At 40.9% G+C, this 23,881-nt stretch overlaps 1 protein-coding gene across 8 annotated transcripts in view; it reads left to right on the plus strand.

The window, feature by feature from the left end:
• Positions 1-23,881, plus strand: part of AMBRA1 (autophagy and beclin 1 regulator 1) — a 197,029-nt gene that overhangs the window by 25,553 nt on the left and 147,595 nt on the right. For 4 of the 8 annotated variants that reach the window (XM_058306283.2, XM_004457910.4, XM_004457911.4 and 1 more), the window contains 7 exons: positions 8,724-8,976; positions 9,335-9,393; positions 9,915-10,098; positions 10,736-10,908; positions 12,482-12,548; positions 13,097-13,243; positions 13,514-14,550. In XM_058306283.2, coding sequence (XP_058162266.1) covers positions 8,842-8,976; positions 9,335-9,393; positions 9,915-10,098; positions 10,736-10,908; positions 12,482-12,548; positions 13,097-13,243; positions 13,514-14,550 — 1,802 coding nt within the window. In that variant the 5' untranslated portion in view covers positions 8,724-8,841. Of the gene's footprint in view, positions 1-8,723; positions 8,977-9,334; positions 9,394-9,914; positions 10,099-10,735; positions 10,909-12,481; positions 12,549-13,096; positions 14,551-23,881 lie in introns of all 8 variants that reach the window. The other 4 variants (XR_011649911.1, XM_004457908.3, XM_004457907.4 and 1 more) reach the window with 1 other exon arrangement.

Raw genomic sequence — 23,881 nt, forward strand, 5'->3', positions numbered from 1 at the left:
CCTCACTGTCTCTTCATTGGGTCATCTTGCTGCATCATCTTGCTGCACCAGCCTGTTGCATCAGCTCGTTGTCTTGCTGTTTTGCTCATCTTCTTTAGGAGGCACCAGGGATCAAACCTGGGACCTCCATGTGGTAGGCAGGCACCTAGCTGCTTGAGTCACATCTGCTTCCCTCTTTTCTGATAGGTGGTTTTTCTTATTTTGGTATAATTAGTAGATTTGTAGAGGTGATTTTTCTTATTTTGATGGAGTTGCTGAGTTGATAGGTTTGTACATAGTAGCTGAATTTTATGATATAGGCTTATTTGATACTTTACCAATTTTAAAAAGCTCTGTCTGGTCAAAGGTTTTGAAGTTCTTTTTTCTCTCAAAAACTTTGTAAATGAATTGCTGGAGAGGAAGGAGTAAGAGACCTTTTTTTTTCCTTTGTTTTTTCCCTCAGTATCATTCTTTAATTTATTGTCTAGTGGTCTATTTCTCTTGAGCTCTGAGGAAATGAACATTAAAAATATAAAACAAGCAGATTGCCAGTTGATACTGTAAAGGAGTAAAACATTTATTGGGGTCTTAATACATGTGAGACTAGTACATGAAATTAGAAAGAGGTAGTAGTAATAGATTTTATTTTATGCATTAGGAAGTTTTCTGTAGTAATTTAAAAACCTAGACTTCGGAGCCAAGACAACCTGGCTTTGAATTGTGAATGTACCACTTAATTTCTTGGGTTCTTCTGTAACTGACTGGGTGGCTGTGAGGATTGTAAATGAGTTACTTTTTGTAAAGTGCTTATAAGAGCAGTGCCTGGCACATGATAAGCACTATGAAAATGTTATTTATTATTTTAACTATTATCCCATGATTTTATTAAAAAAAAAAAAGGTGACACTACCACCTCATTTTGCCTACAAAAGTGAAATTGACTGATTATCTACAGGGATATGAGACCTAAAAAATATTTTTTAGAAATTAAAATTTTGTTTTCTGATTGCCATTTTCACTCTTCACTACAGAATGGAAATATTTTTCTAATTCTTCATAGTACAAGCATTGGAATTAAAAATAGTTAACATTTATTGCACCCTTACTGTTCTAAGTATTTTTCATGTAGTAAATCTTTCAATCTTCATGCTAACCCTATAGTATGCATATTATCAATAGTCATACTTTACAGGTGAGGAAACTGAGGTACAGGAAAATTAAGTAACTATTCCAAGTTTACATGCAAAGAAAATGTCAGAACAGGAATTCAATTTGCCAGTCTGTTTATAGGATCCACATACCATTAGTCCATACTGTCTCTAATTAGAAATTATGGGTAAGAAAAAGAATAAAATAAAAATTACTTAAAATTTATTCATTTAGTTTTAACCACTGTTATCCTTTACTAGTCTGCACATAGTAGGTACACAACTCAGGTAATAGTTGGAGGTTTTTTGTCTCCTGTTGTGTTCATCTTCAGAATGTCTTGCCTGGTTACACTTCTACATTTGTGATTATTTGCCCCAAATTCTCTGCCCACCTCTAAGCTCATGCAATCTAGTCTAGGAGTCAGGCAGGAGCTGTACGGAGGCAGGTATGACTGCTGGCTTACATTTTAGACTTTGTTCCTATATGTTATTATTTGAAGCGGCCTGAAATGCCCTGTAGGAAGAGCCTATTAATGAAAGCAGAGCTGCCAATTGTAGAAAACCCTGTGTATTTCCACCCACTGGGCCACTTTTAGGCCTCTAATTAAAGACCTGGCATTTTGTAGTTAATTTTCCAGTTGTTGAGAGAACTTATTCAAGTGATCCTAGATTTAGTATTTAAAGGATTTTTTTTTGAAGGCTTGACCTTGGGTTACATCCTACATGTTATGGAACATTGTATAACATGGCTGATTTAACTGTGAAATTTTGCCTACTTTGCCACAGTGAAGTGGAGAGACAAAGATACTGAAATAGGGGGTTGGACTCCATATTTTTTTTTTTTAAGATTTATTTATTTATTTAATTCCCCTCCTCCCCCAGTTGTCTGTTCTCTGTGTCTGTTTGCTGTGTCTTGTTTCTTTGTCTGCTTCTGTTGTCCTCAGCGGCACGGGAAGTGTAGGCTGCGCCATTTCCTGGGCAGGCTGCACTTTCTTTCATGCTGGGTGGCTCTCCTTACAGGCACACTCCTTGCGCGTGGGACTCTCCTATGCCGGGGACACCCCTGCGTGGCAGGGCACTCCTTGCGTGCATCAGCACTGCGCATGGGCCAGCTGCACACAGGTCAAGGAGGCCCGGGGTTTGAACCTCGGACCTCCCATGTGGTAGACGGAGGCCCTAACCACTGTGCCAAGTCCGTTTCCCTGGACTCCATATTAACAGCCCTTCCATCTCGAGTAATTTTCTGATTCACTCTCCTAAATGCCATTGAAAGAAGATTTGAGGTCTGAATTATTAGCCATGTTGCAGATATAGCTGTAAGTTGTTTTGTTTTGTTTTTTTTTAATTGACTTTGCATGTGTAGAGGTAGCCCAAATGTTATTTAATTACTTCTACCACACAAATATACTTATTTCCCTGAGTACTTTCTTACTTTGTTGTCTAGTAACAGCCTTTGAATTGTTTCTTAGAAATCTCCTACTCTTGAGAATTGTCGTAAATGCATCTCCAGTCTCTCTCGGGCTTTAAATGGGCCCTATTGTTTGGTGAGGGAAGCCATAGTGAACCCCAAAGAGGAGGGTTCTGTAATAATGACAGTAACAGCAACAATATTATTGGGGCCTCATAACAACTCTATGAAGCAGATATTGTGATAATTGTTTTACAAAGCTGGAAATTAAGTCTCAAAGAGATTAAGTAATTTGCCCAAATCATTAGCTGGAAGCTAGAGTAAAATTGCTGGCATAAGATGATCAGATTGCAAGGGGAACCTGTACATCTAAATTTTAGTTCCCACTGGATAGTGGCATAATCTCTACGTGCTTTTTAATAGTACTTATTAAATATAATTATGTTCTAGAATTAAGCAGAGAAAATCTTTGAAGGTGATTGTCTTTGCATCTTTTTTTTTTAAGATTTATTTATTTATTTCTCTCCCTCCCCCCCCCACCCCGCCCCAGTTGTCTGTTCTCTGTGTCTATTTGCTGCGTGTTCTTCTTTGTCCACTTCTGTTGTTGTCAGTGGCACGGGAATCTGTGTTTCTTTTTGTTGCGTCATCTTGTGTCAGCTCTCCGTGTGTGTGGCACCATTCATGGGCAGGCTGCACTTTCTTTCGCGCTGGGCGGCTCTCCCTACTGGAGGCACTACTTGCATGTGGGGCTCTCCTATGCGGGGGACACCCCTGCATGGCACCGCACTCTTTGAGCTCATCAGCACTGCACATGGGCCAGCTCCACACGGGTCAAGGAGGCCTGGGGTTTGATCCGCAGACCTCCCATGTGGTAGATGGACGCCCTAACCCCTGGGCCAAGTCTGCTTCCCAGTCTTTGCATCTTTTTAGAGATGTAGGTCATGTTACCTGGGGTGGAGTGGAAATGGGTAGAATCTTAGCATTAGTTTTAAGTACATATCCCACTCATGTCCTTTTGGTTCTACTTGCTTAAGGGCTTTTGATGATTGAGATTTGATTTTGGGGACTGTATAATAGCATCACAAAGACTACTCTTGGCACCCTTTGTCTCAGTCTGGATTAAGGGACAGATTGGGAAATTTACTCTTTCTCATTTTTGAAAAGAGGAATGAAAAACACTCTTGACTGGCACTTCCTTCTCAGGGACAGGCTGTCTGATTTCAGTTTGATTTAGCTCCTTTGTTCTTTTTAGAGAACAAAGTAAAATCTCTTTTCAGGTGATTACAAAGAGCATATAAGGAGAGAAGTCCTTTATCCTTTTAAAGGAACAGAGCAAATACTTTTCTTGAAACAAGAGAGAGTCTTTCTCTTATTTGACCTTTTAGTGTGTTTAGGTCCTGGGGAATTGATAAATAAGCTTTTTGGAAATCCTGACCTTAGTTTTTAGTTTTTAGTTTTGTTTCATTTTTGTTTTGCTGTGGATACTTGTAGAAGTTTTCCTCTTCTGATTCCTATAGGAAATGCAGGTTGCACCATGGTTTTCTTAATCATACGATGTTTGTGACCTCTTGAGTTTTAGGAGGTTAGATGGTCAGTTTTTCTTTTTTTCTTTTTTTTGAGGTGCCGAGGCCAGGGATTAAACCTGGGACCTTGTATGTGGGAAGCTGACGCTCAGCCACTGAGCTACACCAGCTCCCCCGAGTTGGTTTTTTTCATTTGTTTGTTTTGTTTTTAGGAGGTACTGGTGATCAAACCCAGAACCTCGTATGTGGGAAGCAGGTGCTCAACCACTTGAGCTTCATCCGCTCCCCAACTCAATTCTTTTTCACTTCTCTGTATTGGGTAAAATACACTGTAGATTCAATAGAGGGTTATGATGAACTAATAGGAACTGTATTTCTTGCACCTCCTACTTAAAATTATTATACAACTGTGTAGCAGTTTTGATCAAAGGGCAACCTCGGGTTCATTCCCAGATTTTTGGTCTTAATCCATGAGTTGTCAGGGTCAACCAAGAGATTATTTTCTTCCAGTTAATTCTTCCTTAGCCTATTATGAAGGTTGACCTGCTGCTCTGTGTTGACATTTTCAGTGTGTACATATTTATATCATGCAATAATGAGTGATAAGAGGTCTATAATGAGGATACAAGGCTAGATTTTGTTCCTTCATCCCTCTTTAGGAAGCTTTGAGCTTACTAGAAACTTGGAGTTATGTCTTACTGTAGATTTTTCTGACTTTTTATATTTTAATATTATAGGGAGAAAACTTTGAGTATAGGCTATAAATATTTACCTTCTGTCATTATTTGGTTGCATCTGATTGTGTGCTTTTTAGATTGCAGTCTTTAATGAGATGTAAAGGGCCAATTACTGTTTTTTTATAGTAAATATATATTCCTTTTTAAGTTTAAGAAGCAAAAAGAAAACAGCAAGCTGTCTTTTCTAATTATCAAATCACCTATAATGTTATCACCCAAAAAAAGTGATGGTTAGTAGTTTTTATATTTCTTTTCTATCACATTTTCTGTGGGATTATTTTAAACAAATTTCGGATCATATTGCATAGATAATTTTTTTATTCTGCTTGTTTCACTTAACATGTATTTTCTCACATCATTAACTATTTTAAAAATAATTGTTTTTAATAATTTGAAAAATACATGTAGGGAAGTGGACTTGGCCCAATGGATAGGGCATCTGCCTACCACATGGGAGGTCTGCGGTTCAAACCCCGGGCCTCCTTGACCAGTGCGGAGCTGGTCCATGTGCAATGCTGATGCGCGCAAGGAGTGCTGTGCCACGCAGGGGTGTCCCCCGCCTAGGGGAGCCCTGTAAGGAGCGCCGCCCAGCACAAAAGAAAGTGCAGCCTGCCCAGGAGTGGCTCCGCACACAGAGAGCTGACACAGCAAGATGATGCAACAAAAAGAGGCACAGATTCCCGGTGCTGCTGGCAAGGATAGAAGCGGTCATGGAAGAACAGACAGTGAATGGACACAGAGAGCAGACAACTGGGGCCGGGGTGAAGGGGAGGGAAATAAATTTAAAAATAAATAAAATAAAATGAATTATTAAAAGAAAATACATTACCTATTTAAAAGATAAAAACATTATTTAAAAAAAAATGCACATTGAGAAGTCTGACTCCTTTTTATCCTTATCTCCATTCACCTTGTCTCTCCAGTCCCCAATAGATGACCATTTTATTAGTTTGTTTATTCTTTTCATTTTGACATATGCAAATACAAGCATATTTATACACAAACACATCCATATTAAGAATATATATGATCTCGGCCTTAGCGCCATCTTGTTGGAAACCTCTGTGCCATGAGAGCCAAGTGGAGGAAGAAGTGAATGCGCAGGCTGAGTTCAAAAGAAGAAAGATGAGGCAGAGTTCCAAGTAAATCGTTAGCGTGTGCACCCATGGAGATGAGGGGAGCAGGAATATGGAATGCTATAGGCCTGGGAACCTGGTACAAGTTATTGACTGCGTGCTACTGTCTAGAACTCTACACAATGGACCCAGAACTTACATCGGTCGTCACACTTCGTGAACACCTCTGTGAGACACCCACCTTGTTCACACCAAAGCAATCCCTTTGATCCTTTGCCCTGGACCTGTGACATTCTGGACTAGTTCTGTTCTTAGTTGTGGCCGAGTATTAACATGTGTTAAAATAAATCATCTCTTCTGCTGTCTTAGCTAAAGAATTAAAAAAAAAAAAAAAAAAGAATATAACCACATATATATATTATTAATTTCTTCTCTTTTTCAAAAGGTAACATTATTATATATATTGTTTCTTACCTTTTCCCCTCTCTTAACAATATATCTTGAAGATCTCTTTGTATTAGTACCCAGAGAATCTTCCTTACCATAGAGTTGTTTCCAATTTTTTTGCTATTATGAACAATAAGACAGAGTTAGTAATGAAAGGGAAAAATTAAACTTTTACCTTGCCTTGGTTATTGAGGGAAAGTTAATTTTTACAGAAGAATGCTAATAAATGTAGAAATAATGATAGTAAAAAATCGACATTTTTCAGCCTCTGCTGAGGAGGAACCAGAATATTCATAATATTAGCCATAGATCAGTTGCTAATTGTAAAGGGGAAAATGTTCCTTTATAAAGGAGAGTTCTGTTACAGCCTCAACCCAGTATTCATTTTTAGCCAAATGGTTGCTAATAGTGGTACATTCTGACAATCTGTGTCATCTGATGTGCTATACCTGTGAAGCATTCTTGCCAAAAACATTTACTCTAAATCTAAACAAGATTTTAGACCAAACCTGTTGTTTACAGAAGCTACAAGGGATGGAGAGGCAAGTTAATTGGCATTGTGAGGAAACAGACAAGCCTAGGATGTAAGACATTCTATAAGTCCACTGCCCTGGACTTTTTGAAAACCCAGTGTTGTAAACATTAAGTAAACAAAACAAAACTCAGAAGCCATTCTAGAGTAAAAGAGACTAAAGAAATATAACATCCAGCTTTCATTGGATTCTGGATTTTTAAAAATTCAGTTATAAAAGGCATTTTTTTAGACAGTTGAATGAGAACTGAGTATTAGATGATAAATTAGGTGTGATAATGGTATTGTGATTAAGGAGCATCCTCATTCCTTGGAAATGCATAATGAAGTATGTAGGATTAAAGTGTTTTCTCTGCTGAAATGGTTAAAAAAATTTAAAAGCACCCCAAATATAGCCACATCTCTATCTGTAGATATTGTAAAGATAAATCAAATTTGACAACATGTTAACCATTGTTGAGTCTAGGTGGTGGATATGTGCTTATTGTACCATTTAATTTTTCTGTATTTTAGATTTTTCACAGTAGAGTTGCAGAAACAATGCTACATTGAATAACTTTTTTGTACATGTAGATATTCTTTGAGAAACACCATTTTCTTGGGCTACAAATTCCACTGTATGGAGGAACCATAATTTATTCTTCAGTTGTTGCAGGTGTGTGTTTTGCCATTAGTTAACATTTTAGTGGAATTACTGTTTATTGTGTGATATAGTTTTATGCCCTTAAGGCTTGTGGTAGATGAGAAAAAGGAACTGAAAATTTTCTCTTCTCTTTCTTTCTCTCTCTTCTACTCTGGAACTTTAGTGGAGAGAAAGGGAGAGTAAGAAAGGTACTCCAAAGTAGGTAATGTGCACTTGCTTTTAGGTAGGAGATAGAAGTGAAGCTGCTACGTAAGAATGGTATGTCAAATAATAGCCTATTAAAATCTGTTGCCTGTCATTTGGTTTGGAAGCTGCCCAAGGAGGAGAACCAGCAACTAGGGAGCAGTGCAGCTTAGAAAGGGAGTGCAGGTGTGTGTTTTAGGGCAGGTTTTTAGACCTTTTTATTGGTAGGAAAAGTTCTCCCTTCTTGCTAAAGGAATAACAGAATAAATCTTTAGGAAATGCTCTGTTCTTTTTTTTTTTTTTTTTAAAGGTGTTAACTGGGGATTAAACCTGGGACTTCATACATGGGAAGCAGGCACTCAACCACCGAGCTACACCTGCTCCCCTGCTTTTTTTTCTTTAAGATTATTTATTTATTTCTCCCCATCCCCCTTTTGTTGTTTACACTTGCTGTGTCTGTTCATCTTCCTTGTTTATTTTTAGGAGTCACCGGGAGCTGAACCCAGGACCTCCAGTGTGGGAGGGAGGTGCCTAATTGCTTGAGCCACTTCCCTGCTTTTGTTGTGTCTGTCATTGTTTTTCCTCCCTGCATCTCTTATTGCATCATCTTGTTGCGTCAGCTCGCCATCTTTAGGAGGCACCAGGAATCTCTGCTCCTCACTTTGTTGTATCTGTCATTATGTTCCCTCTTCTTGTGTCTCTTGTGTCAGTTTGCCACATCTGCCTGTGACAGCAGCCCGCTGTCTTCTTTAGGAGGCACTGGGATCAGAACCAGTGACCTCTCGTGTGGTAGGCAGGATCCCAGTCACCTGAGCCACATCTCCTTCCCCTGCTCTGTTCATTAGATATGAGGCTGAGCTATGAAGGATATGAGAGATTTAAGGATGAAATATCTTCGGAAGAAAAATTCTGGGCAGGGTCTTTTCTAAGGAAGTGTCATTAAATATGAAAAGAATATTTTTCCCTCTGAACTATAATTGTGTTTGCAGTGGGAAGCTTCTCTGATTGCAGAAAAGACATTCTTTGGCCTTATTCTCCATTCCTTAGATTTCCATGAGGACAATCGACAAGGACCTGAATGGCCTCATTGTAGCTGCTGCAGCTTGTGAGCTCTTGCTTGAGCCTTCATTTACCGTGCCTGGTGTGAGGGTGTCCACTGAGTGCCATGAAGGTTGTCCCAGAGAAGAATGCTGTCCGCATACTGTGGGGGCGAGAACTGGGCACTCCAGCCTTTGGAGCTCAGCGGCTTCTGCAGGAGCTTGTGGAAGATAAAACTCGGTGGATGAAATGGGAGGGCAAGGTAAGAAAAGTGAATGTTTTTGGCATAGGACTTGTAGGGATGATTGTAGAATGGGTCTTAGAATAGGTTAATGACAAAGAGTTGGGCTATAATTTATCTTGTGTGGGAAAGTTGGAACTTAGGGAGTTGTTTATAAATTTGGAAGACTTTATTGGCTAGAAATATTTTTTTCTTTTTAGAGCTGGACAGTTTTCCGGAAGGTGATTTGGATTTACCTTTTTCAATTTATAGCTTGATCGTTGTCTCTAGTTTTTAAGCCCGACTATAAATATTAATCCAGGATGGCTCTTGTGTTTTTAGAAATGGTGAACCATACTTTATAAAGGATGTATTTTAACTTTTTTTTTTTTCCTTGTAGAGAGTAGAATTGCCAGATAGTCCACGCTCTACCTTCTTACTGGCCTTCAGCCCAGACAGGTACCTACTACTTCTCTATGACTTAAGATTTGTGATGGTACTACTTTCTGTATATTTGGCCTACCTTGAGCTTCCAAGTCATATCCCAAAAGGCCCTTTGAAGCACTATAAGAACAGAGCTTTGCCAGTGTATCAGAAAGGGAAAGAAAGTAGATGGACAGCATTAACCATGAAAATAATGGGAATAAGCAAAGGAAACTATGAACACTGGAGGTCAAAACTTGGAAAGTTTCTCAGGAACAATCTTTTCCTGTGTGATAGAGGCCACCAATGGCATGATAGGTACCCCAACTAGAAAAATTGCTCTGAAGGTGACATGTGTCATTTGAGGACCATGTAAAAGCCAAAAGCTTTTAAAGATCAGAATATTTCTGTTGTTTGTAGATATACTGAATGCCCAAGACTTAGTTTCTTTCATGCTTGGATAAGAAATATTATCAGTTTTCTGTGTTGTTCAAAGCTGATAATTTTGTACCCTCCCACATGCTGCTCAATTCTCTTCCCACTCTTTGATTCCCTAGGACTCTCTTGGCCTCCACACATGTGAACCATAATATCTATATTACTGAGGTGAAGACTGGCAAATGTGTTCATTCTCTGATTGGACACCGCCGTACTCCGTGGTGTGTTACTTTTCATCCTACCATCTCAGGCCTTATTGCTTCTGGCTGCCTAGATGGGGAGGTTAGGATTTGGGATTTACATGTAAGTATTTCCTTAGGCTACCCTTTTCTTTGGTATTCTAAATACAGAGACTTGTTTTCCATTGGGTTCTTAATTCTGGAAGAGAGACTAGCCAGGTTCTTAGGGCTTCTTCTCAGCATGTGGTTGTCCTATGTAGTTGATAGGAGGTCTAGCCCATAGTATAGTCCTCCATTCTAAGATGAACAATGTATTTAACTTTTCTTCCATTTTCCCATCATGACATAGTACAGGAGGTTCTAAGATATGTTCAGGATGGTTTCCTATTGTCTCAAAGCAAGGGCTGTACTGTACTGTGATCATGATCATCAGAGCAAGATGCTCTTTGTCCATTGGCGACTGGCTAGTGGGTGGTTGTGCACTAAGCTTGAGTTTTTGCAACCTTCAGAAATTGGAACTGTGGGTATACTCATTGCTTATGGATCATAGTTGAGTTGGAGAACTGAGCTGTCAGGAATATTTGTCTTGATAAATGGGCAGCACTGCCTGATCACTGATTTCCATCCATTTTACAGAGGATGTTTAAAGTAGGCCCTGTAAGTAATTGTTTTACCTTGAATAGACCTTTCTTGAAATTCATTTTCTAGTCCGCTGGTACTTGTAATCTGAGAATATTTGGGATTGGTTCATTCACTCATAGGGTGGAAGTGAGAGCTGGTTCACAGATAGCAACAATGCCATTGCCTCCTTGGCTTTCCACCCTACGGCTCAACTCCTGCTGATTGCCACTGCCAATGAGATCCACTTCTGGGACTGGAGTCGACGGGAACCTTTTGCTGTGGTGAAGACAGCTAGTGAGATGGAACGGGTCCGGTGAGTAACGTGGAACACCACTGCTAGGCACAGGACTAACATGGCAGAGAACATTTATGCCTGCTATCACCTCAGAAGACAGGTTGTTATCCTTGCTCAGAACAGCTTGTTCTCCCTATGGCTCTTCCTACTTCTTAATCAGCTAGCTTATCAGCTGACTAGCAGTTCATTCCAGCTGCTCTACTGCCTTCTGGTTGTCTGTAGATTGGGGTCATTAGAATCTTTTTTAGGTTCAAAGCTATCTGGGTTTGGGATAGAACTCTTCCTTTGGAAAACCTGAAAGATGTTCAGATGGTATTTTAGATAGTTGGTGGGTAATTGTTCATTCTTTGTTGTCTGTATTAATTATACTAGAAGATAGAAATGTAATCATGTATCAGATTTGGTAGTTGAAGTTTATTTAGCCTTCAAGATTAAGACACGTATTACCTGAATTAAAACTGATCATTTTATTTTATTTTATTTTTTAATTTTTATTAAAGTTAATAGATCACATAGAATGTTACATTAAAAAAAACATGAGATTCCCATATAACCCACACCCCACACCCCCACCCCTATCATTTTTTTAAAGATTTATTTATTTATTTATTTTTATTTCTCTCCCCTTCCCCCCGGCCCCAGGTTGTCTGCTCTCTGTGTCCATTCTCTTTGTGTTCTTCTGTGACCGCTTCTGTCCTTATCATCGGCACCAGGAATCTGTGTTTCTCTTTGTTGCATCATCTTGTGTCAGCTCTCCATGTGTGCAGCACCGTTCTTGGGCAGGCTGCACTTTCTTTCACACTGGGCGGCTCTCCTTACAGGGTACACTCCTTGCATGTGGGGCTCCCCACACGGCGGACACCCCTGCATGGCACCGCACTCTTTGCACACATCAGCACTGTGCATGGGCCAGCTCCACATGGGTCAAGGAGGCCCGGGGTTTGAACCGCAGACCTCCCATGTGGTAGGCGGATGCCCTATCCATTGGGCCAAGTTCGCTCCCCCCCTATCATTTTTGTAAATTGTATTTTTTTGAAGATACATCGCAAAAAAGGCTACATCATAAAAAACATAAAAGGTTCCTGTGTACCCCCCAACCCCCCACCCCATGTCTTTCTTTGATCCTCTTGGTGCAGTTGGATATAGGATGATTTTCGAGTCTATGCTACATCATTGATGCTGGGATGGCTCTTTGTTACCAGATCTCATGCTCTTTGCCAGTGTGGCTGCAATGTGAGTGGAGAGCTGAAACCTGTGGCAGAGTATGGGATCTTTATTGTAATGATGGGCTCTTAGATATGAGCAAATGGTGGCTTAATGTTGCTGCTTCCTGGGATGGAAGCCTAGATATTTTTCTAAAGTGAAATTATTATTTTAGTGATACTTACTCCTGGCAGGTGTAAGGAGATATGAGCCTTTTTACTTTAATATGTTTGAAATATTTGAAAGTCTCTAGCATGAAATGTATGCCTGGGTAGTCACACAATTATTATTAATGATTGCTGTAAGTTAGAACACAAGTTTTCTATTCTCAGTTAACAGTCTCTCTATGCATGTCTCTGTTTGTCTCGTTCTTCTTCTGTGTTTTCAGTCTGGTGAGATTTGATCCCCTTGGACACTACTTACTTACAGCAATTGTTAATCCGTCTAATCAGCAGGTAAGTTAGTTAGCAGTTCCAACTTCATTTAAATTGTGGGTTATTTTGTAAATTAAAATCCTGACTTGTTGGACTTTAATTCTCAATGACCAAGTGCTTTTTTCCTGTTAAGATACAAAACTAGCTTCAGATTGTGTATTTAAAGTTATTACATCCATAATCTTAACAGAAGAGTCATTTCTGAAGTCCCTGAATGATCACCTCTTTAGAAGTAAACCTTGTCATCACCAGGCAATGTTGGATAGCTTGTCATTCACATACCTCTGGCTGTTTGAGATTTTGTTTCCTTTCACTGCCTCCATGTCATGGAGATGGCTTTTGCAAGAAACTTGGTTTGTTCAGATGTGTTGCTAATTGAAAATGAATAATTTATTATCTTATGATGATTCTGAGTCTGAAGCCAGTTCTTCAGGGATAAAGAGTTGTTGCCTATCTATGAAGGCATTTTTCCTTGGATGATAATCAGTTGTTTGTTTTTCTTGATTTACCTAGAGGTTCTACCTAACTGCTTTGCTTTACCCCTTGCCCCACCCTGGTCCATGCTGCAGGGTGATGATGAACCAGAGATCCCCATAGATGGAACAGAATTATCCCACTACCGTCAGCGTGCCCTTCTGCAATCACAACCAGTTCGCCGGACTCCTCTCCTCCACAATTTCCTGCACATGCTGTCCTCCCGCTCCTCTGGCATCCAGGTGGGAGAGCAAAGCACGGTGCAAGATTCTGCCGCCCCCTCACCCCCACCGCCTCCCCCTCAGCCCACCACGGAGCGCCCCAGGACTTCCGCTTACATCAGGCTCCGACAGCGGGTCAGTTACCCCACAGCTGAGTGCTGCCAGCACCTTGGGATCCTGTGCCTTTGCAACCGCTGCTCTGGCACTCGAGTTCCTTCCCTCTTGCCACACCAGGACAGTGTCCCCCCTGCTTCTGCCAGGGCTACTACCCCTTCCTTTTCTTTTGTGCAGACCGAGCCCTTCCATCCCCCGGAGCAGGCCTCATCAACGCAACAGGACCAGGGCCTCCTGAACCGGCCGTCTGCCTTCAGTACAGTCCAGAGCAGCACTGCTGGCAATACGCTCCGCAACCTCAGTCTGGGTCCCACCCGTCGCTCTTTGGGGGGCCCTCTGTCTAGTCACCCTTCTAGGTATCACCGAGAAATAGCTCCTGGGCTGACAGGATCTGAGTGGACCCGGACAGTGCTTAGTCTGAACTCCCGTTCTGAGGCAGAATCTATGCCCCCACCCAGGACCAGTGCCTCTTCAGTGAGTTTGCTGTCTGTGCTGAGACAGCAAGAAGGTGGCTCTCAGGCATCAGTGTACACTTCAGCCACAGAAGGGAGGGGTTTTCCAGCTTCAGGGTTGGCTACTGAGTCAGATGGAGGGAATGGCTCCAGCCGGAGCAACTCAGGTGGTATTCGCCATGAGCTTCAATGTGACCTGAGACGCTTCTTCTTGGAGTATGACCGGCTGCAGGAACTGGACCAGAGTCTAAGTGGGGAAGCTCCCCAGACTCAACAGGCCCAGGAAATGCTGAACAATAACATTGAATCTGAGCGACCAGGTCCTTCCCATCAACCCACCCCACACAGCAGTGAGAACAATTCCAACCTGTCCCGTGGCCACCTGAATCGCTGCCGTGCCTGCCACAATCTCCTGACCTTCAACAATGATACCCTGCGCTGGGAAAGAACCACACCGAACTACTCCTCTGGTGAGGCTAGCTCCTCCTGGCAGGTCCCCAGTACCTTTGAGGGCATGCCATTAAGTGGCAGCCAGTTACCACCTCTTGAGCGGACTGAGAGCCGAACGCCCAGCTCCAGCAGGCTGGAACTGAGCAGCTCTGCTAGTCCACAGGAGGAGAGAACTGTGGGGGTGGCCTTTAACCAGGAGACAGGCCACTGGGAAAGAATTTATACCCAGTCCAGCAGATCTGGGACTGTATCACAGGAGGCCTTACATCAGGATATGTCTGAGGAAAGTTCTGAGGAAGATTCACTCAGGAGGTAAGCAGTTGCTTTCCTATTTTCTCCCACTTCCATTACTTTTCTCCTTATATCTCTTCCTTCAGTCCAGTAATGTTGTGGTTGTATCTGAGTGTCTGGACCCATGCATCTGCTTCTGATCTCCCTAGCTTCCATTTCATCCTTTTGAAAAAATCTTGCTCTGGAGCCAGAGATAAGATAGGCCCTGCGCTAGCAGTGTGAGTCAGTTAACTCTGCTGGCTCTATTTCTAGCTAAACTCATGTGACGTTTAGCCCTGAAAGGAAAGTGTAGCTTAGCAGAGAGCGGCATGAGGAGATAGAACCATTGACTTTCTCTGCCCTGATTATTGACCTTTTTAAGGATTTTCTGAGTATGACTTAATTATGAGGCAAGAAAATGCACCAGTGTTCAGAATTAGTAGTAAAAGAGAACCTTCCTTGGGACAGATTAACATACTGTTTTTTCTTTGATTGCATCACTTTGAACAACTATGTTCACTTCTTAAATCTTGTCTTTTGGAATATTGCAACTCGACAAAGGGAAAGAGGAAAAAATTTATATATATCAAAGTCCATATTTTCTTAGATGTTTTTGGAAAGCAAGGTAGTTGCTCAATTAAGATGATCTGAATGGACCTTTCCAGATGGACATTTACCTTGGGGTGGGGAAGAATAATCGTCTGTAGAAAGAAGGCCTTTCTGTGTGTGGATTGGCTTCCCAGCCAACTCTTTCATGGAAGAAACATAGTGGGTGTAGTTGATCGCCCACCACATGTTCTATGTATGGCTGCACACGCATCTATCTTGATTTATTAGGGACTTCTTTCTGTAATTTTGTAAAGGTCAAATCTAGCGTAATCACCAACTCCCAGAATATGCCTGTTGGATCCAAACAGCATATTGCTCTGCATTACATCCTCTGTTGAAGCAATTGAAATTTCTCTGACATAAGCTTCTAACAAGGGTGGGAATATGAAGTGTGCACAGAATGTACTAGTTATTTTAGGAGGATGCTTTAGACAGTCTCTCCATCATTAAGTATTTGTTGAATGGTTACAGTGTTTCCAGCACTGTGCTAGGCACTGTGAGGAATGCAAAAGAACTGTGATGCATGGTGTTTTCCCACTGGGCGTAAACAGTGATATTATGGAAGCAAGACTTACTTACATGAAATTATATCAAAATGTAGACCATCAAATGCTTTATTGTATGGTACTGAGATTAAATGTAGTCCTGTTTCAGAGATAGGGGAAGTATCATCAAGGAAGGGTTTATAAAATGATGTCTTGTAAGATGGGTATGATTTGGAGAGGGAAAGACCTTTTAATTTTAGGGGAAAAGCACATACTAAGGAAGGAAAGGGCACAGTGTATGCAACATAGTAGGCAGTTACTAAGGGATTGGAATGGAGAATAGGGAGAAATTTAGTTGGATATCAAAAGTAGACAGAGTAATAGAGGATATTACTATGCCCATATGATTGGTACCTTTCTGGACTAATGGCTCTTGAATTCCTGGCTTTGGAATATTTTGCCTTGCACAGTGGCCCACATCAGGAGACCGGGACTCTGTCCTTCCTCTCTGTCAAGAGAAGTGAGAAAGCAGCAAGCACAGTATCTGACATATATTAGACACTCAAAAAGCTGTTGAAGATAGCTCTAAGAGGGCTCTCTTCAGTTACCTCCTCAAGAAGTCTACCAGTTTCTGTTTTCATAGTATCATTGGGCTCCTGGTCAGCTTTTGCCCATTCTGCTCCAGCAGTGCCTATTTCTATGTCGTGTTCTTCTGAGTGGTTTGAAATAAACTCTACCATTTGATTATAATTAGATATGCTAATTACTGAGAGCCTACTATGAGCTTTCCATGAATTATTTCTGATATCTACAATAACTCTTTGCAAGGCAGGTAGTAAATTTCCAGTCTTATAGTTGAGGAAAGTGAGACTTAGGGAAATGGAGTTTCTTGTTAAAAGTCACACAATATGTCTCTGAGTGGGGATTTGAACTCTGGTTTGCATGATTCTTAAGATCTTCCCAAGTGCCCCCCATGGTATATTCCTTAATATGGTAACCTCATTTTTAAGTGGACCATTTTTATTTATTTTTCTTTTAACTTTTATTTATGAAGGTCTTCAAACATATATAAAAACCAAGATGAGTATAATGAATGAACTCCCATATACCTAACACCCAATTTTAAAAATTATCAGTGCTCGGCCAGCCTTCTTTCATCCACTCCCCCCGACCCAACCATCTTATAATTTTGTCTGTAAATACTTCAGTATGTTTCTCTAGCGTGATGCTATTATTTTCTCAGTAGTGGAAATTTCTTTATCTATGCTGTCCACTGCAGTAGCTGCTAGCCACAGCAAGCTGCTGAGCATTTGAAATGTGGCTAGTGTGATGTGAGGAACTAAACTTTCATTTTTTAAAATTTAATTAAAATTTAAAATAACTACATATGACTAGTGGCTACCACATTGTATACCTAAAATATTCATAATCATTTATTAATAAAGTAGGCCATTTAAAACCCATAAACTATTAAGGAGTGACAAAAAATAATGTTTGTATTTTTAAAAATTCAAGCATTTAGAAATGTATATTGTAAAAAACGAAGTTCCTTGGCATCATGCTTTAAAAAATTTTATGTATGTGTATTTTTTTCTCTTAAAATATGCAATTTACACATGGTTCTCTTTGTGCAACAGAATATTAATATAGAGATTAAAAGTCCCTCCTGAACCCGTACCCAATTCCATTCTTCCCAACTGGGAAACCATTGTCTTTGGTTTGGGGTGTATCTTTTGATCTTGTCATAAACATAAAATAACACTGCTATATTATAATAATTATATAATTATAGATATACTATAATCATTTCTTTTTGGTTCTGATAGCACAGGATCTAGCAGGATGGTATTGTGGATACTTGCAGTAGGAGTCCCTGTTACTCCTTTAAAAACTGGTATTGGGAAAAGGAGAAAATGATTTTTTTTTTTTTATAATTAACCATTTTATTTTATTTATTTATTTATTTTTAGGAGGTACTGGGGATTGAACCCAGGACCCTCGTACATGGGAAGCAAATGCTCAACCACTGAGCTATATTTGCTCCCCTGATTTAAATTTTAAAACATCTTAAAACTAGAGGGAATCTAGAATTATAATTGTTTAAGAATTATAATAATATAACTAATACTATATTTTTTATGGAATCACTTTTAAATGAATTAGGATATGACGGTATACCATGTAGGCTGACAGCTGACTCAAAAATGAGATATATTGTAAAATATTCTAAGTGCACACCCGTTTAGGAAGGGCCACTATTTTCTTATAAGTTTAGTGAGTGCATTCTGGTATAAATAACTTACAAATATTTGCCGATTGGTTGTTTCTTCTATCTTCTAAGGGATTGATATTCCCCAGCTGATCCAGTCCTTCTATTTCTCCAGCAGGTGTCACTGTTGGGCTGCTGTTAGGCTGGGAAGAAAAGAAGGTGTCCTATTTGTATATGAGGTTGAATTTTGTAACAAAGCCCATTTATAGTCTTTTAGGTGATTGTTGTTACTAAGTAGAGTTCATGAAGGGTGATTGTACTTGAAGGGAGAGGATTTTGGTTTATGGCCTTGTAGTGGGATATAGATTAAGGAGACATGTTTTGATCTTTGGTGCTGCTGGGATAATTAATGGTGTTTGCATATAGTGAGAATATTATTAAGCACATAGTGTGCATTTCAGTATGGCTCTGTGCTACTGCGTGTTAATAACCAGGACACAGTTTGTTTCCTGTGGGCAATGCAGGTTGAGCTGTCTGTGTCGTCTGATTCCAGCTTTTAATTCAGGAAGTAGGCCCTTTGTTTAACCACAAGAAACTTATTTTTGATTCTGATAGCAAGTATCTAGCCAAAAAAGTTCAGGGTATTGTGGCTCCTTGTGGTAGGATTTCCCATAGCCTTTAAAAGCTGATATTAGGAAAATGAGAAAATGATTTTAGTTTTAAAACATCTTAAAACTGTAGGAAACCTAGAGATTGTTTAGGCCAGCCTCTCTGTTTATAGATGAGAAAACTTAGATGTGGAGAGGGGAGATGACTTTCTAAAGAGGTGATTGTGCTAAAGTTAGAATTTAAATCCCTGGGTCCTCAACTTCATGTGAAATTAGTGCTTTCATTACAACAGTTTTCTCCGTAAAAATCTCCATTGCTCATGTAGATCGTTGACTGAGGGGACTCTTCAATCAACTCTTACTGTAAGAAATTGGAGATCTGATAGGAAATTTGTAATTACTGTGGAAATGTAACCAACTCTATGTTTCTAAGATACAGGAGAAACACTTTGTTTTAGTTATTTGCCCATAGGACTGCATTGGTTAGATCTTAAAAAGTGATTCTAGGAAAGTGGACTTGGCCCAGTGGTTAGGGAATCTGTCTACCACATGGGAGGTCCGCGGTTCAAACCCTGGGCCTCCTTGACCCATGTGGAGCTGGTCCATGCACAGTGGTGATGCGCACAAGGAGTGCCGTGCCACGCATGGGTGTCCCTGCATAGGGGAACTCCACGCGCAAGGAGTGCGCCCCATAGAGAGCCTCTCAGTGGGAAAGAAAGTACAGCCTGCTCCAGAAATGGTGCCGCACACACGGAGAGCTGACAGCAAGATGATGCAACAAAGAGAAACACAGATTCCTGTGCCGCTGACAACAACAGAAGCGGACAAAGAAATAACACGCAGCAAATAGACACAGAGAACAGACAGCTGGGGTGGGAATGGGGAAGGGGAGAGGAAAAAAAAAAGTGATTCTAGTTAGGCTTGTTCACTATCAAAATGCTAACATCTGGGAGATAAAAATTGGGCTAAATATCCTTACTCCCAAACCAAATTGTTTCTGCACCCTTTCTATAGTTAGGTACAAGGTCTTGGAGTCTGGAGTATTTAGTGAGACTGCGTGTGTTCTAAGAATTGATGTCCTTTGATCTTTCTCTTTCTTATGATGGAAGAATATTGGGGAAGACATTGATAGCCAGTAGCACAAAATTTAACCTAGAACATTGAAGGATAGAGTTAGAAGCCTTCTTTGGATTTCTAAGTTTCTAAGACTTCTGTGAGGGAATTGCTTTGGAGTTTGGAGCAATCGGAAACCTCTGGAGGCTTCATGGTCCAAGCAAACGTGTTTGATCCCTCAGCTCCAGCCACATTCTCAGAAAGCTCCCAAAACACTTGATAGAGGGAAACGATTGGGCATGTCTGCAGAGCTAGTTGTAGGTCACAAGAGGGAGAAGGCAACCTAGAAATTAGGAAAGTACCAGTATTCTCAGCTTGACTATAATATTGAGATGAGTCCAACAAAGTTTTTTATGCCACTGACTTAACTGGGTCTAAAGGGCTTATATATCTAAAATTCTTCCCACTTTCTTTGGATGGGGGGAATATACCTAATTTATTATTCAGAACCTAGCGGAGTTTTCACCTTTCCTTTGAGAAATCTCTGATGACCCCAGATGATCTCTTCCTCTTCTTTGCTGTTTCTGTTCTATATTATTACTTATAATAGTACACCTATGGCACACTCAAAAAATTGTTTCCTGTCAGTGAGCTCCTTGATGGCAGTGATTGTGTCTGTAACCCTCCTGTACCTGGCACATAATACTATGCTCAGTAAATGTTAGTTGAGTTGAATAAATGGAATTGAAATGACATTCTCTATGATTCAGTATGCAATGCAGATCCTTTTTGGCTTTTTTAGTAAAAAAAGCATAAAAGATCCATTATTAGGGAGTCATTGGCTCAATAAGTACTTGTTTACTAAATTTACTAAATGGAGTGGCATTACCTAGAATTGTACTTGGAATATACCTTCCATAACTTGAGCTCAGGTGACCTAGACTTTGTTCCTCTGATGTTTTACTATTGTGCCATGTTTCTCACCTTCATAAGTTGTCCTGAAGTACACAATAAATCCTATCATCCTATCACCTCCTTTTCATGTTGATGTCCTACTGACTTAATGATTCAGGGCCTGTACGATCCTGAGTACTCTGGTATCATATACAGCTTCCTCTTGAGACCATTTTATTGGTTTTTGACTTGGCATCTTAGTGATATTAATATCTCCGCCAGGGAAACGGACTTTGGCCCAGTGGTTAGGGCGTCCGTCTTCCACATGGGAGGTCCGCGGTTCAAACCCCGGGCCTCCTTGACCCGTGTGGAGCTGGCCATGTGCAGTGCTGATGCGCGCAAGGAATGCCGTGCCACGCAAAGGTGTCCCCTGCGTGGGGGAGCCCCACGCGCAAGGAGTGCGCCCGTGAAGAAAGCCGCCCAGCGTGAAAAGAAAGAGCAGCCTGCCCAGGAATGGTGCCGCCCACACTTCCCGTGCCGCTGACGACAACAGAAGCGGACAAAGAACAAGACGCAGCAAATAGACACCAAGAACAGACAACCAGGAGAGGGGGGGAAATTAAATAAATAAATAAATCTTTAAAAAAAAAAAAAATATCTCTGCCAGTCAATCCAGTAGTTTTTTCTCCTTAAAAACTCTTCTGCAGTATAATGATGGTATGCTTAGGCTTGATATATCCTAATTAGATATGAATAATCTAAATTTAATGTGAAACTTTTGTTTCCCATTGGTGCTTTACATTCCTTTTAGTTTCTGTGGATGGCTTTCATTGAATTTGCATAAAAGGAGGATGTTTATTAGGATTTGAGAAGGGGTTGCTCTCATCTTTTTTTTTTGCTTCATTTGATTCTTAAGAATGGAATCATTTTTAGTTTTGAGATGAGTTGGGTTCTTTTTCTCTCCTTGGGGCAGAATCCTTACATTGATAGAAAGTTTGCTCTATTCCTAATTGTGTAGTATGTAAATAGTTGCCCCCTAACTGGTGGAATTGTTTTCTTTGGTAATCAAAATATGGTAAATCCTAACTTACTCAGAAGTTTGGCATTTGAAAACAGTATAGAGAAAAATCCTCTGTGGTATGCACGAATCCTTACTTGTTCTTGCTGGGAAAAGAGAGAACCAGGTATTAGGAAATAAAGGAGGTAAAGTAGATGATAGAATTATGCAGGTTTGTTTTAAAAAGGTATGGGAAGCTGGGGATAAGTAAGCCCAGGCCTTAAGGGAAGGGAGGTTAGGAGTATACAAGGGTTGACCCTTGCATGAAATTTGGCATGAAGGTATTAAGGACAGAGCTCAGATTCTCTAACCCTGGAAATTGGGCTTGTGAAATAACTGCTCTGTGGTTGATCCATTGATTCATTTCACTAACAAGTATTTAGTAAGTACTTATGGTATAACAGATAATATTTAAGTGCCAGCAATTGACAAAATCTTTGCACTCTGGGAGCACTCATTCTAATGAGAGACAGACAGACAATAGATAAGTAAACTCTCTCATATGCCAGGTGGATGATTTCTATGGAGAAAAAATGAGAAAAATTTTAAAAATGTAGGAGATGCTAGGGTGGGAGTTTGCAGTTCTAAATAGGATTATCAGAGGAGGCTTCTCTGATAAGGTGTCACTGAAGCAGAGACCTCAAGGAAGGGAGGAAGCAAACGTTGTAGACATTGGGGCCAGCAGCATTCCAGACTGAGGGAAGAGCAAATGTAAAATCCGTGAGGCACTTGGCATGGTCAGCCAGTGCGCATAGGGAGCAAGCACAGCAAGGGCTGGAGTGACAGAAGATGACTTAGAAAGGTATCCTCTAATATACCTTAGAAGGCAGACCCTTCTATGCCATTTAAGGGATTTTGTCTTTTACTATGAGTAACTAGGAAGCCATTGGAAGTGAGTAGGAAGATCTTATTTATTCTTTAAAAGGATCCTTCTGGGGGCTAGTCGAGAGTAGACTGAGGGGGCTTTGCTAGGAAGGGTAAATTAAAGTAGGCCATTACCTGACACTTTTTTTTTTTTAAGATTTCTTTCTTTCTTTCTTTCTCTCTCCTTCTCCCCCAACCCAGTTGTCTGCTCTCTGTGTCCATTTGCTGTGTGTTCTTCTGTGACCACTTCTATCCTTATCAGTGGCACTGGGAATCTGTGTCTCTTTTTGTTGCATCATCTTGTTGTGTGTCAGCTGTCCATGTATGTGGCACCATTCTTGGGCAGGCTGCACTTTTGCACTGGAGGCTCTCCTTACGGGGCGCACTCCTTGTGGGTGGGGCTCCCCTACTTGGGGGACACCCCTGCATGGCAGGGCACTCATTGCGTGCATCAGCACTGCGCATGGACCAGCTCCATAGCGGTCAAGGAGGCCCTGGTTTTGTTTTTTTGTTTTTTTTAATGATGTTACACATATTTCTTTTTTTTTGTCTTTATTTTTTTAATATTACATTCAAAAAATGTGAGGTCCCCATATACTCCCCACCCCCCCCCCCCACCCCCCATAACAACAATCTCCTCCATCGTCATGAGTCATTCATTGCATTTGGTGAATACATCTCAGAGCACCGCTGTACCCCATGGTCAATGGTCCACATCATAGTCCACACTCTCCCACGTTCCACCCAGTGGGCCATGGGAGGATATACAATGTCCAGTAACTGTCCCTACAGCACCACCCAAGACAGCTTCAAGTCCCGAAAATGCCTCCACATCTCATCTCTTCCTCCCATTCCCTACCCCCAGCAGCCACCATGGCCACTTTCTCCACACCAGTGCCACATTTTCTTCGATTGCTAATTACAACAGTTCATGAATAGATTATCAGTAAGTCCAGTCTAATCCATACTCCATTCCTCCATCCTGTGGACCCCGGAACAGTTGTGTCCACTCCACATCTGTAACAAGAGGGGGCTTAGATTCCACGTGGATGCTGGATACAATCCTCCTGCTTTCAGTTGTAGGCACTCTTGGCTCCATGGTGTGGTGGTTGACCTTCTTCAACTCCATGTTAGCTGAGTGGGGTGAGTCCAACAAACCAGAGTGTAGGAGCTGAAGCTGTTGAGGCTCAGGGCCTGGCTATCACATGGACAGTCCAGAGATTCAGGTCCCCTGGGTATATATTAAACCCCAGCACCAACTACAGTTCTGGTAAAAGTAACAGGAGAGGCTTGTGAACAAAGATCACATCTGAGTCCAGCTCCATCACACAGAAACACAAACTCCAAAGTAGGGCCAACCGACATGGCACTGAACTCCATCTGCCATGACCACAGAACCTGTGGGTCTCTGTAGCCCTCAGAAGAACCAATACCCAGGGTTGTATCTACTTTATCTGTCTCTGGGACTCTGCTGAGGTATGCATAAGGGCAACCCCTCTGATAACCTCCTGGCTCTTTTTGGAGACTCATAGCCATATAAACTCATTTGTCCTTTCCATTTCCCCCTTGATTCAGGTCAAAAAGAGGTCCGGGA

The sequence above is a fragment of the Dasypus novemcinctus genome, chromosome 10 (genome assembly GCF_030445035.2).
Source record: "Dasypus novemcinctus isolate mDasNov1 chromosome 10, mDasNov1.1.hap2, whole genome shotgun sequence".
In the NCBI taxonomy this organism is placed as follows: domain Eukaryota; kingdom Metazoa; phylum Chordata; class Mammalia; order Cingulata; family Dasypodidae; genus Dasypus; species Dasypus novemcinctus.